At 38.2% G+C, this 15,328-nt stretch overlaps 1 protein-coding gene across 50 annotated transcripts in view; it reads right to left on the bottom strand.

The window, feature by feature from the left end:
• The window catches only part of QTMAN (queuosine-tRNA mannosyltransferase), a 425,074-nt gene that overhangs the window by 59,224 nt on the left and 350,522 nt on the right, over positions 1-15,328 (bottom strand). For 30 of the 50 annotated variants that reach the window (XM_081581735.1, XM_081581746.1, XM_081581770.1 and 27 more), the window contains one exon: positions 13,596-13,928. The exons of 5 other annotated variants lie outside the window; for them this stretch is intronic. In XM_081581735.1, the coding sequence (XP_081437861.1) occupies positions 13,596-13,928 (333 nt within the window). Of the gene's footprint in view, positions 1-9,326; positions 9,776-13,595; positions 13,929-15,328 lie in introns of those variants that run through there. 15 more of the 50 variants (XM_081581739.1, XM_081581740.1, XM_081581737.1 and 12 more) reach the window with 2 other exon arrangements.

Raw genomic sequence — 15,328 nt, 5'->3', positions numbered from 1 at the left:
GTTATGCAGACACACCAAACTGTGGTGGAAGCTAGAAAATGTGGTCCAACTGTATCTCCTACAAAAGATAAAGACATTTTGGAGAAAAGCTAACCATCTCTTCCATACTGCCTCATTTTAGAACTCTGGCCCTCGGGTCACAATTCTGAAGTTGGGGAAGCAGTTTCTCCTTTAAAGAGTTCTTGTTAAAAGCAAGAACTGGCCAGAGTAGGTGAAAGAGGCAGTTGTGTAAAGATTGTGTCTAATTTCAGAGTGGAAATATTTGACTGAAGGAAGGAGCCTTGAGAGGTGCCACCGAAAGCAGTAATTTTATGCTAAATCAGATGATAAGTGGCAATCTACATGCTACTAACAGAGGTTTACTAGAATGTGATTTTCTAAAGCAGTATGTGTGGGCCCAGTTTCACTTATATAACAGGAAAACACTCTGGGGGAGGAGGAGGTGAAAATATACACTGAATCGCAAAGAGATAATCAATTAAAGGAGAGTTGTACTTTTTTTTTTCTGATGGGGGAGAAATGCCAACAAAAGTTCTAAACTAAGTTTCTAGAAGTCAATCCATTATTTTCACGTTGATAGGGACAGTTTCTAGCATATGAATAGCGGGAGGAGATTTTGATTTTGATGTTGAAGTGACAAGAGTATTTTAGGGGATATTGATGCTAAGAGCACTTTTTTGCTTTTGTCTACATCCCACAGAGAAAGTTACCAGAAGTCAAAGAACTGAAAATATGTGATTTCAATGGAGGCAATACAGCAATGAAGACAAAATAGGATTCTGGGCAATAAATCTTTTTCTACTCTGTAAATACCCCCCTTTCAATATAAAGGCTCTTTAAAGAAATAAGAAAACAAAGCTTTCAGAAGAGGCTTGATACATTATTTATGAATTTATCAAGTGAAAAAAACACCCACTCAGACATTTTAATAAAAACTTTCAACTAATGTATCTAATTTTATTGGTATTAAAAAAAAGCCAATTATGAACTGGAAAGTTACTGTTTGTTAAACTGCTATACAGCCTTCTGCAAATAGAATATTTACAAACCACTTGGAATCACTTTCCCAAAGTTTCAGTTTCTGAAGGTCAAGTAACTATGTAACTGCTTAATAAAGAAGCAAAGAAGTACCTCTAAATATCTCCCAGCTCTGATGGGCTTATATGCTGCTCCTTAGGTGAGATATTAGCAAAGCTTATTTATTTTCATTTCCAAGGCTTTTATTTGCTCATTCCCTTGTGGTAAAGCTGATTTCCATGATGATTCCCTTCTTAATTTTAATACCCTTTTTACTCATCATATAGACATAAGAATTTTCCATAAAATAATGAAATCCTTGCAAAGGAAATGAAGACAAGTCAGAGAATAAAGTAAACTAGCTCCTTTTTTTTTTTCAATTAATTGATCCACTGTCATGTGCATATAAGATTTTTTTAAAACCTAGGAAAATAAGGTTAATTAACATAAAAAAGCCTCACTCGTCTAGATGCTGAATTTTGTATTTTACCCGTGCTGCCTTAAGTGCCTTGATTTCCCAGTAATGACCTAGTTCTCCTAATGAGGAACATTAACCCCTGGCTGTAGCTGTCCAGGACTTAATTGTCAACTGCAGCTGAAATAGGGGAGTTTGCCGATCAGCAGGTATGCGGTATATTAACTCATGTCATTTCAACCCCTAATAAATAAATCTGTTGCTAAGGCAACAGGAAGATCAGCTCTATCAGTATTCTCCCCTCCCAGTAACCAGCTCCCCCCACCTTCCTCTTTTGGAGGAAACTGCCTTTCACACCAAGCTTAGGAAAAAAGAAGGAAATTAACTACATGTAACCATAATTAGAAGTAACATCATTTCTCATCTTAGAAACATATCTAAATTAATAAAAGAGGACAGCAAAGAGAGAAATGCTTTTGACTAAGATCACGATAAATTATTTCCTTCAACAGGAGATAGGCACTCTGAGGTACACATCTGAGCAAGAACAAATCTCAAACATTTCGTCTCTTTGTGTTTCTGAAATTTCTCCTTCTTTTGTTTAACCAACAAACGATGCTAGCCTGAATACTGCTGAAATAGCTAATTAGTTGCATAGCCAATAAAGATGATACAAGGGGAAAAAAACCTTACATAATTTATAACAGTTATTACTATTCTACCTTGGAATTCTTTGGTGTGATTGAGTTTAAAAAAAAGAAATAAAAATCTGGTCACCGAACCTTAGTCTGTGTAATCTAAAGCTATTGAATCTCATTCACTTAAGATTGTAAACAGAAATTTAGAAAGTAATTTCAATGGATTATATTTACATGATTTACACATTTGAATTATGGCAGAGGGATAGGTGAAAAAATAATTTATAAGGAGCTCTCCTTCCAGATTTATTTTTCGATAATAAGTAAGACATTACTTTGGTTTTGGCCACTTTGAAACTTTCTTCTAAAAACCCATCAGTTCACTTTTTTATACTACTCTTCTGTTAAAATTTAACAAAATTCTGAAGGAATCACATTTACAACTCCCATAAAGGCATTTCATTTAAAAACCTAAACCAAAACAAATGAAAGCATGCTTTGTAAAAGTAATGCTGATCTCATGGCCATCTCCACCTGTCACTCAGTTCATCTAATTCCTCTTTCTTGCCAGGATGAGATACTTGTCCTCAACTGGACGTACTGAGCAAGTAAGAGTCAATCATCAAAGAGTTACTTTCTAATTCATCACCATCAACATTGAGTAACATCAACTAAGTCTCCTACGTGCCAGGTATTCTGGCTAGATGCCATTGAAAAGGTCTCCCCAAACAAACAAAGAAACAAGCAAAAAGTTTACGGGATCTAAAACGACATCATTTACAATGTGAAATGAGTTGGGCTAGGAGGCATTGTGAAAAGTGCAAAGCTCTGTTACACACTTAAGTGGTGCAGTGGATTGCACAGTGCCATTGCTGCATGGAAATTCACAATCAGGGGAACTTAAATCAAGGCAGATGTCCATGGAAGGCAGAGGAGTTCAGAGCATCTCTAAAGAGGAACACGAAAGATATTACTCCAGAATGGGGGAGGAAACAGTGGGCTGAATAAAAAGAAGCCATGTCAATTTGGAGAAAGGAAAGGAAAAATATATTTAATTTAATGTAAGAAATAAACACACACAGTCATATATAAGACACAAATATGAGTAACAAAGAAATAATCTAACTACATATCTACCCATCCATTCACCCACTCATCCATCCATATATCTGTATCATCCAGCTATCTACTTCATAATTTACTCACCCCTGACCTGTGGTGCTAAGTAAATAAGTTTGGTATAAGAATTTCATCAAAAAGGTTGTGATAGAAGGAAGCAAAGGCAGATATGAGCCTTGAGCAGGTGAGGATGACTGTCATAAATATACCACAATCAAACAGCATCTTGTGCAGAAATTAGTATGCTTAAGAAATGAGTCAAGTTTAAAGAATTTTTTAACCTTGTTAGGCAGGAAATGGTAACCAGAGCTTTAGTTTATGATATTGTAGAAATAATACCACCTAGACAGTAATGACTATAAGTGGAAGTTCTTTATGCTGACATAGTGTATAAGGTCAGGAAGCAACAGTTAGATTTCGACATGGAACAACAGACTGGTTCTAAATAGGAAAAGGAGTCTATCAAGGCTGTATATTGTCACCCTGCTTATTTAACTTATATGCAGAGTACATCATGAGAAATGCTGGGCGGGAGGAAGTGCAAGCTGGAATCAAGATTGCCGGGAGAAATATCAATAACCTCAGATATGCAGATGGCACCACCCTTATGGCAGAAAGTGAAGAAGAACTAAAGAGCCTCTTGATGAAAGTGAAAGAGGAGAGTGAAAAAGTTGGCTTACAGCTCAATATTCAGAAAACTAAGATCGTGGCATCCGGTCCCATCACTTCATGGCAAATAGATGGGGAAACAGTGGAAACAGTGTCAGACTTTATTTTCTTGAGCTCCAAAATCACTGCAGATGGTGATTGCAGCCATGAAATTAAAAGACACTTATTCCTTGGAAGGAAAGTTATGACCAACCTAGACAGCATATTAAAAAGCAGAGACATTACTTTGTCAACAAATGTCCGTCTAGTCAAGGCTATGGTTTTTCAGTGGTCATGTATGGATGTGAGAGTTGGACTATAAAGAAAGCTGAGCGCTGAAGAATTGATGCTTTTGAACTGTAGTGTTGGAGAAGACTCTTGAGAGTCCCTTGGACTGCAAGGAGATCCAACCAGTCCATCCTAAAGGAGATCAGTCCTGGGTGTTCATTGGAAGGACTGATGTTGAAGCTGAAACTCCAATACTTTGGCCACCTGATGCAAAGAGTTGACTCATTTGAAAAGACCCTAATGCTGGGAAGGATTGGGGGCAAGAGGAGAAGGGGATGGCAGAGGATGAGATGGTTGGATGGCATCACCGACTCAATGGACATGAGTTTGGGTAGACTCTGGCAGTTGGTGATGGGGAAGGAGGCCTGGCATGCTGCGGTTCATGGGGTCGCAAAGAGTCATGACTGAGCGACTGAACTGAACTGAAGTGAATGTGTAAGAAAGTTAAAAACAGCCCAAGAGGCAATGAGAAACTAAATGTTGAATCAGTTATCATTTTCATATGCTCAATTTGAAATTTACTTAGCAAGGAATCTATGAATAGAATTTTGGAAATTATAAATTATAAATGTAAGGCTATTTTTTTGGCCATGAATTTCCCAGTATTTATTTGCCTACTCATTAAGAATCCTGCACTAGGCTCCCAGAGACACATCTAATAGTACTATGTTAGGAGACAAAACTATTCGGTGTTGTAACACATAATCATTTAAGCCAGGTATTTCATTACAACTTTTTAAAGATTCTAGCAAAGTTCTCTAGGGAGATTTTTGTTTCTAAAATACCAGAGTTCACTTGAAATTCTTTAAAGACAAAAACAGACAACAAGACAAACACTTCTAGGCAAAGACATATAACTTAAGAAAACGTCACTGAGTTGGGAATAAGTATAATCAACCAGAAAGATCTTAATTATTCACATGAGTTTTGGTTGTCCAGTTGACGGATAAATACAGAACTGGTTAGAAAATCCCATTTAAAGTGCAGATAGACAATCCCATTCAAAGGGCAGATACCCATTATTCCTAGTCAATCTGAAACTAGTTTACTTACAATAACTAGCTATAAGGCCAATATTCCTTACGTTAAGGATATTTAACTGAGAAGATTTCCTGGAGTAGAAAGTGGCAACTCACTCCAGTATTCTTGCCTGGAAAATTCCATGGAGAGAGGAGCCTGGCAGGCTACAATCCATGGGGTCACAAAGAGTTGGACATGACTGAGCACACACACACACAACTGAGAAATAACAGTGCTCCTGGAAAGCACGTATGGAATCATCTTTTTAGAGATTAAGACAAATAAGATGGATTCTCACAGGTCTGAGAAAGCTTGGTAGAGTGCGCAGAAAGGCAGATGGCCAGACCACGTGACCATCTTTTCCAGAACTGTATTTCTGTGAGGATCATTTCTCCCTTAGAAAAACAGATTTCAATGTAACACGGAAATAGAACAAAGAACACCGGTATCCAAAAGTCGGCACTTTGTCTCTCTGTTCACATTCTGCTATAGCACCTGAAGACGTTCCACCAAAAGCATTCTATTCTAAATATTCTGCTGCTGTTGCTGCTGCTAAGTCGCTTCAGTTGTGTCCAACTCTGTGCGACCCCATAGACAGCAGCCCACCAGGCTCCTCCGTCCCTGGGATTCTCCAGGCAAGGACACTGGAGTGGGTTGCCATTTCCTTCTCCAATGCATGAAAGTGAAAGTGAAGTCGCTCAGTCATGCCTGACTCTCAGCAACCCCATGGACTGCAGCCTACCAGGCTCCTCTGTCCATGGGATTTTCCAGGCAGGAGTACTGGAGTGGGGTGCTATTGCCTTCTCCCCTAAATATTCTAATGACCTGTAAAACCTGAAAGATTTAAAGCAATCTACTTACCAGACTTTTTTCAAGCTATCTGAGCAACAAGAAAACCAGGATAATTTACCTTGGGCTGGAAAGCATAATATCTGATCATCCAATACAAATCCTTTGAGAAGTTGGTCATTAATTTTGTTTGTAATACTGTATTTTTAAACCGCAGAGAATCAACTAGTGAAAAAAGTAATTTATTTTACTCTCAAGTAATAAAGCATCATTTCCCATTTTATATCAATCATCTGCCTTCAGTTAGAAATCTCCCAAATTACTAAAAATGTAGTATTGTCAAATTCTTTCAATGTTACAGCACATGATTTACCTAAGTATGCTTCCAACCTGCTTTTATTTCTTAATGACTGGGCCTTTTCCTTTCCAAATTTACATCCTTAACCATTATCAACACTGCATAAATTTGTTTTATCATTACTTTATGGAAAATATGGCAAATATCATGTGACTCATAAAAATAATTTTGCTTTAAATAAAAAGCTCAGACAATTTCCCCACTTTCCAAGTGACAAGGTCACGGTGGAACTTACTATTGCTACTCTAACAATTTCAAACTCCTCACCTGCCATCACAGGCCACTCCTACCTCACCTTCCTCTAGAACATACCCAGTTATGAACCACTCACGGAGGCTTCAGGATGAAAACAGAATTTCTTATATCCAAGAACTCTGTCATGGCTTCCTAATTCTTGAGCCCACATTGAGAAAAGTTCTGTTTGAGAAAATTTTCTTTTATATCATCAACACTTGTTTGCTATCAACTGCTAAACCTAGATGTTAATATTAATATATTAACATTTAGAGCAAGAAAAATTAGTCTATGAGAACTAAAAGTGAGGCAGTTCCAATGACTGATGCCAGACATACATCACTATCAATTCCATTTGACAGTGGTTCTCAAAGGGTAGTCTGTGAATTCTTGGGGGTATTCCAGACCCTTTAATGGAGTCTGCAAAGTCATAATAATACTAAGATGTAATTTGCCTTTTTCACTCTCTTGACATTGCTGTGTGGAGAAGGCAATGGCAACCCACTCCACTGTTCTTGCCTGGAGAATCCCAGAGACAGGGGAGCCTGGTGGGCTGCCATCTATGGGGTCACACAAGGTTGGACATGATTGAATCGACTTAGCAGCAGCAGCAGACATTGCCGTGATACTAAAAACACACTGATAGGTAAAACGGCTGATGCCTTACCATGATTCAGGGCAATGGCACTAAACTGAACTGTATTCTCTCTTTTTTTTTAATATTTATTTGGCTGTGTTGGGTCTTAGTTGTGGCACATGGGCTTCTCTATTTGCAGTGTGTGGGCTCATGGGCTTCTCTATTTGCAGTGTGTGGGCTCAGGAGCTGCCCCGTTTGGGCTTAGATGCCCCCTCACATGTGGGTTCTTAGTTCTTCAACGAGGGATTGAATCCACGTCCCCTGCACTGGAAGGAGTGTTCTTTACCACTGGAGCACCAGTATAGTCCCCCAGTCACTGTATTATTTTGTTTTTTAGTTTTTGAATGCTGAGGTGTTATAAATTTATTTATTTTTAATCGAAGGATAATTGCTTTACAATATTGTGTTGGTTTCCCAGTCACTGCATTCTTAACCAACTGCGTTTGCAGTAAAAGAGAGCAAAACATCAGTTTCACTCAAAAACACTCTTGAAGAGGCATTATAATTGCTAATTTTATTAAATTTCATCTTTTAAAGATACTTCTTTCAATATTCTGTGCGATAAAATTGGAAATACCCATAAAGCACCTTTGTATACCAAGGTTCAGTTCACTTCAGTTCAGTCACTTAGTCGTGTCTGACTCTTTGTGACCCCATGGACTACAGCACACCAGGCCTCCCTGTCCATCACCAACTCCTGGAGGTTACTCAAACTCATGTTCATTGAGTCGGTGATGCCATCCAACCATCTCATCTTCTGTCGTCTCCTTCTCCTCTCGCCTTCAATCTTTCTCAGCATCAGGATCTTTTCAAATGAGTCAGCTCTTCGCATCAGGTGGCCAAAGTATTGCAGTTTCAGCTTCAACATCAGTACTTCCTATGAACATTCAGGACTGATTTCCTTTAGGGTGGACTGGTTGGATCTCCTTGCAGTCCAAGGGACTCCTAAGAGTCTTCATACCCAGGTACAATCATATAAAAAAAAGAGAAGGATTTAGATGATTCAGCTGTGGGCTAAAGTAGCTGCTTTTTTTTTTTTTTTTTTAATGAAACGCCAATTTTACTTAATAGAACAATGAATAGACAAACCATGGTTGATTGGACTTGGGTATCTGGAAGACATTGTCTCAAATATGAGCCATATGAACCTGTCACTTCAAGGCAAGCAATTGGTAACATTTGTTACAATGATAAATTAAAGTTTTTAATTAAAAAGTAGAATTTTGGGAAAAATTGTTAGCTAGTGAGCTTCACAACTTTCTAAGAATCAAAAATTCTTCTGATACCAGTGACGACATTAACAATGTGATTCTTTGAAATAAGGAATTGTGTCAACAGTTGGAAGAGCTACATAATTCAATGACCCTGCATTTTCCAAGTAACCAATATAGGATGCCACATGCGTGTGTGCTAAGTCGCTTCAGTTGTATCCAACTCTTTGAGACCCTAGGACTGTAGTCTGCCAGGCTCCTCTGTCCATGGGATTCTCTAGGCAAGAATACTGGATGGGTTGCCATACCCTTCTCCAGGGGATTTTTTCCAACCCAGGGATGAAACCCACGTATCTTACGTCTCTTGCATTCGCAGGCGGGCTCTTTACCACTAGTGCCACCTGGGAAACCCCACAGGATGCTATAAATCTATTTAAACAGCAAGTAACAGAGCATGAAGAGTCACTGAGTGGTTTTAGACTAACCTCTAAGAGTCTCCTACTTGTCAAGTTCAGGTGTAGTAGCAAAAAAAGAATATCTACAATAATCTGAATAGGTCATTAAAACACTCTATCCTTTGCCAACTCTCTTTGTGAGGCAGAATTTTCTTCATAAACCTCCACCAAAACAACATATTGCAGCAGATCAAATGCGTAAGCAAATATAAAGAATTTAACTTTTTTCTATTTGGACAGATGTTAACAAATTTATAAAAATGTTAAATAATCTCACTCTTTTCACTGTTTTTTTATTATTTTGTAAAATACCATTACTTTCCTAAAAATACATTATTTATGTTAACATGTATTTGGCTCTTTATCGTTACTTTTAAATGACACAATGTCAAGTTTAAAACTTTTCCCCCAGTTTTAATTTCTAATATAGTAACTATTGATTGGTTTAAGCTCAACAAAAAAAAATCTTTGGTATTCTAATAATTTTTTAAAGACGATTTCTTTCTTTATTTTTTGGCTGCTCTGGATCTTCACCACTGCATTTGGGTTTTTCCTAGTTGTGGTGAGCAGGGGCTACTCTTTGCTGTGGCATACAGGCTTCTCATTGTGGTGAATTCTTTTGTTGCAGAGCACAGGCTCTAGGCGTGGGCTTCAGGAGTTGTGACTCATGGGCTCTACAGCGTTGGTTCAGTACTTGTGATGCACGGGTGTAGTTGCTTCATGGCATGTGGGATCTTTCTGGATCAGGGATTGAACTGGTGTCCCTTGCATTACAAGTGGAATCTTAACCACTGGACCACCAGGGAAGCCTGGGGTCCCAATAATTTTTAAGAATGTGAAGGGGTCTTGTGATCTGAGAGTTTGAGAACCACAGTCTCAGGAGTGCTATCTTTCAATGTCTTGTAAACTTGTTTTTTCTGTTCCTCCAGCAGTGTGTCTTTTGTGTCTGTTATAATAAAAAGAACGTTTACATAAAGGTTGGAACCTGGTACAATATTATAATATTTGTATAATATATGGAAAGAAAACAGTTAAAAAAAAGACTTTGCCAATGCAGTCTATTTTTTACAGGTCTTTCTCTATAAGTCATTTCTATTAACCGTGCCTTGCTATAGATGTTTATAACAAAACATTAAAGACTGGGTAGAAAGGAGAAAACAAATTACTCTGCAGAGAACCTAGCAACTCTGCTAAAATACTGTCAGTTATTTATCTACTGTCAGCAGAGGTTGCACACTATAATCCTTGACAAGCTCAGATTCAGAAAGAATGAAGAGAGGGGGCAAGCATTGCATTTAAGGGCCTGTTCTCATGCACAGACATTTTAACACAGATTTAAAGCCAGAATGTATCTTTGAGAAAATGTCACTTTTGATTTTGATACATATCCTAGCAAGCTGACTCTACATTTGGTTGACTTAGTACAAGATATGTTAGAGGCTAACACTATATTTTAGACCATTCATGATCCCGGCGTTGAACTAACACAATGAGGTCAGCATCCCTTCGTGTTGAGAGTTGGCTACTGCAACTGCATGATTTCATGGGTATATTTTTTATGATAAGGATAGGGTGTTATTTTTGTTTTGTCAGGCAAAGTAATGACAGGCTTTAAGAATTTTGTTGCTCTCTCCAGCATCCATTTCTCCTTTGTGTTTACAGGGGAGGCAATCATCAATGCATTCTCTTATTCCAAAGCAACTTCTCTCTGGAAAACATGTGTAGCTAAGGCAAAAATGCAACAGACTGGAGAGCATTCTGCAGGATACCCTAAAGAAAACACCCCCCCTCAAGCACGTAGTTGAAGTAGCTCATGATACTGATAGGAACCTGTGAAGTGCCGGATGGGCAGGCTCAAACGAAGAGGCCCGAGCAAGAAACACAACCCTGGTCATTTCTAGTAGAAACAACGGTTGCCTTTAGAATACAGTTCGTATTGACTGGACAACAATATGATTTCTACCCACGTGATAAGAGGTCTAAATAAATGTGTGCTTGTAACTGGGGATGTCTGATGTGGGCTGAACCAGAATTTTAATTTTCTAATTCATATTCACCAATTAAAAATAAACTGTATTTTTATGAGCAAATTTACATAAATCATATGATAAAGCATCTACCACTAAAGGGTAGGAGTTCAGCTCGCAACATTTGCATATATTCTCCTAAAGAAAATATAGGCGTTTTAGATTCTCATTGAAGAGTCTTGCTGCGTTGGAACTCTAATGGGCTTAGAACAGTAAATTTTGAAGAAACTGATTGCTACCCCTGTAGCTAGTAAATGTCTGCCTAGACCCAGTGGCATTTGAAAAAAGTGTTTTATCATAAAATTATCCCAGCAGAGTCCATTCTGCAAGATAACATCATCATCATCATCATCAGTACTCCATGCAGGACCCAACAGCTCTGGCACAATATTGCCAGTCATTTATCTGTTGTCAGCACAGGTTACACACTGTAATCCTTGACTGCCTCGGAATTAGAATGTCTTTGATGTCCCCACAAGAGTTTTTTGCCCGAAGGCTTTACCAATGCTCGGCGGCTCAGTGTTTATTCCTCGTAATCTTCCTCTCATCTCCAGGCTAGCAGTGACAGATGGTTATGGGCACACAATAGTATTAAGAGTTTGATATTTTTTTTATGCTGTGCTCTCTGTACAACAAATAGCTATCAGACGCGGGCCAGAGAGCTGACATGGCTCGCTTAGGTAATGGCAAACAAACAGCTCGGGTTGATGCTTTCTGTCATTTCCCCCCCTAACCCTGCTTGTTTTCATTGTATACTCTCAAAGGTAAACTATATTAACCTTATAGACGGTTATTAAAAAGATATATCTATATGAGCATAAAGTGCTTTTCTTTTCTCTTTTTCTTACTCTTTTGATTATGAAAGTAATACTGCTGACATATTGAACAAATATCGAATGTCAACATAAATTTTTAGTGTGTGATAATATCCCCCTTCATATAGCTGTGTGTCAGGCGGGAACCCGCGGATGATGCATAGCAGTAAATAACCCAAACAAAATTAGTTCTCTTGTCAGCTTCTACCTTGTATGTCCCCAGGCATCAGTAAAATTGACTGCACGCTAGATTTTCAAAATTAGCCCTAATGTTAGCTATGTGTCTGGCAACCTCCAAGTTTCCAATGTTCTACTATATTACCCGTAAGGATGAATGTGTTACTTTTATATTTTGGCATTTACTCTTGCTGATGCGGCTTTTTTCCCCCTTCTCCAAATTAAAAATAATTTAGCTTTAACAATAAGAATGCACACAAACATAATGCCGCATCTCTTTAAGCAACTACTTTAGGCAATTAAATTAAAGCAAAAATATACAAAGGAAGAGGAAATTAGTCAATTTAATATTGTTAATTTTATTAACACAGCTCTGCCTGATTTTCTACAAAGTATTGGATAATGCGGTTCTCACCCTCCCCCACCCCCAATCAGGATGCTATTTTGCACTAGGAGTCTATCAATTATTTAATTTTGCAGTTGTATGATAACCCAGAACCAAACTTTTTAAACCGATTTTCTTGTAATACTACTTCAGAGACAACTCAAGGTTAGTAGAACCAAAAGAAATGCTTTTCAGGAGGGAGTCCATGAGATCTACTTTACCTTGAAACAGGTTAATCTCATCTAGATTCACTGCATTTTAAAATAATACAAAAGGACACTGAACAAGGTCACATTCTAAGTAAAACATGATTTAAAAATAAATGTTAAAACTCCCTTAGAAAGGCTATGCTGGAAGTGTGAGGTTGAACAGACAAATTCAAAACCACATTCCCCATTAACTTTCAATCCCTAAATTTTATGTTCATACATTTAGAGTCAAAGATGAAAAGCCCTTTAGGTACCAGATGCTACAGATCAACAGGGAGAGCTTCTGGAGTTTTAATGTGCTGGAAGTCAAATCCCTGGGAAAGGCGCTTTGCCCGGCCGGTGTGGTGCGCTTATTACCTCACCTGTAAACAGTTGCTCTCAGAAAATCGGACCTAATGATCAGCCCAGCATCTCTGCAATAAAGAGACCATAATCTGTAGGGGAAGTGAACTCTAATCAGGCCACATGCAGATTAAACTAACTGGGAGGAATAAAAACTAGATTAAAATGTTTATGCCTAATACCAGAAGATTATCAGGACATTTTACCTCTTTAAATCCTAATTTATAGGAGCCAGGGTTAAGTTTATGAGTTTATATTTGGTGCGATTACACACTGCAGTTGATTTTCCTCTGTTTAGAAAAGAGTCTATTGGAAAGCATTTTCCTTAGCACAATGTAGAGGCATTTGAGAGAAGGAAAACAGTTTTATGTGTACGGACATATTTTATGATAAGTGAAATAAAGGCATCTAGTTGAAACTGGTCAAATTAGTAAATAATGGAAATTGGTTTTGTTTTAATGGTAATACTTTGTTAGCAATGTGGAGATATAAAATAGTGTTCTGGTAACAGAATATATAAAAAACATGAAATCCTATTTTTACACTTTGAAACTTCTTGAATGAGGTTTGGTTTCCTAGAAGTGCCGAGCTGCTATTGTTGAACAAGTCACTGCAAATCATTGTACGTGATTTGAATTTAACCTAAGTACACAAGCATGAATATAAAGACACTGAGTGGTGCCATCTTGGCACCCCCTTGAAATGATCTTTTTCTAAAGCTATCAGGACAACAAATTACTAAGTCAATCATCAGAGTATATTTTCTATTACCAGTTCAACAATTTAATAAATTGGTATGTCTTACACTTACCACCTGTGAGGCCAGACAATATGTAATGGTCTTTGTTGATCATCAGCTTCAGCCAAAATGTCACACAGATTTTGTTTATGTTCCCCATGATGTGTGCTTGAATCATCTGAGGAGCTGAATGTTTTCAAGTATGACTCCTGCCTTACTGAGCAACCCAGGCTTTCTTGTTGTGCAGCATCACAGGGTCCAGACTTTGAATCAAAACTCTTCAATAAATGCTCAGAACCTCTCAGCTCCTGTTGGAAAGGAAGGGCCGTGGATGGAACAGTGCCACCATTTTCTTTAAGGCTGAGTATCTTCTGTAAATGGGCTGCTTTGTGCTTGGGCATGAATCTATTACAAAAGGAAAATGCAGTACACTTTTAGTAAAAATACTATTTAAAATTTGTTCTTTACTTTTCTGTAAGGACATGATGATGGTGTATAAAAACTAGGGAAAAAAACTAAAGATATAACAAAAATTCTACAAAGAGTGCAAAAAAGCAGTAGTCATGAGAAAGTTCAAAAGTTTGAAATTAGACTAGACTGTCTTTGAACGGTTTCCAAAGAGTTTTTGTGGCTATAAAATCTGCCTTGCACATACCATAAAAAATAAGAGTAGAGCAACGGTTTAGCACTCTCTTCTTTCCTTGTCTTTCTGGAGTTTTGTGTTTCCAGTTATGACATGACCCAGTGTTTATTTTCAAGACAAACCTATTCATTAACCTACAAAAATGCTTGAAACTTCCTTGATTAACACTGGGCATTTCTGCTCACATGACTCTTCTATACTCCTGGGCGCCTGTACACAATGTTTATTTAATTGACCTTGCTAATATTTCTGGAAGCATATTTTTTTCATTACCATCTCACTCCTTTCTTCCCAAAATACTTCACCATACAGAATTCAATGCCTGTTACTTATTGGCAGAAGCAACTACATAAAATGAAACCAAGGAATTCACTATGTACTGACAAGTAAACTGGTATACAGAGAGGTAGACAGACCTAAGAACATTCAACTAACCAGTGGTAGAACACAGTGTATCAAGAATGGACATCCTAACTTAAAACTGAGAACTAGAGATTCTTTCTGACTTGGGAATCGGTAAAGGCTTAAAGAGGTTTTTAGCTGACTGATACTGAAAGGCAGAGAAGGGGAAGTTCTGGACTGAGGGAGCCCTGTGATTAAAGGAAAAGGGTGTGAAAGAGAATGAACCCTTCCAGGATTAAGATGCAAGCCAAAGAGTCTGGGGCCAGGTCCTGGGGTCTAAGGTCTAGAGAGGCCATCTGGGGTCAGACAACAAGGGTGTCCTCAGGGGCCCTAAGGCCCATCCAGAGACTCGGTGCCTTCCCTGGATTGAGGAATACATGAAGAAATGGAAAGCACATGCATGTAAGGCCTTGTGAGGAAGAAGAACCATAGAATCAAGGAAAGCAACGAGGAACATCTAGAAGAACAGAAAGTAATCTGAGAGTGAATTACTACTGAAGTGAATTAAGAGCTCCTAAAGAATGTGTAGAAAAAGAACTAGGAGCTCTTAAAACTGTTAAAAAAAAGAAGAGGGTGTATGTGTAAAACACCACAGAGGTGCTATAGCACCAGAAACAACAGGGAGATTTTGGTTTTGTTATGAAGTAGATCATGGGTTTCCCAGGTGACTCAGTGGTAAAGAATCTGCCTGCCAATGCAGGAGATGCAGGAGACGTAGGTTTGATCCCCGGGTTGGAAGGATCCCCTTGAGAAGGAAATG

Source organism: Giraffa tippelskirchi, chromosome 3 (genome assembly GCF_054371585.1).
Source record: "Giraffa tippelskirchi isolate mGirTip1 chromosome 3, T2T-mGirTip1v1.2.pri, whole genome shotgun sequence".
NCBI classification, from domain to species: Eukaryota; Metazoa; Chordata; class Mammalia; order Artiodactyla; family Giraffidae; genus Giraffa; species Giraffa tippelskirchi.
This window is presented reverse-complemented; position numbering and strand designations above follow the sequence as displayed.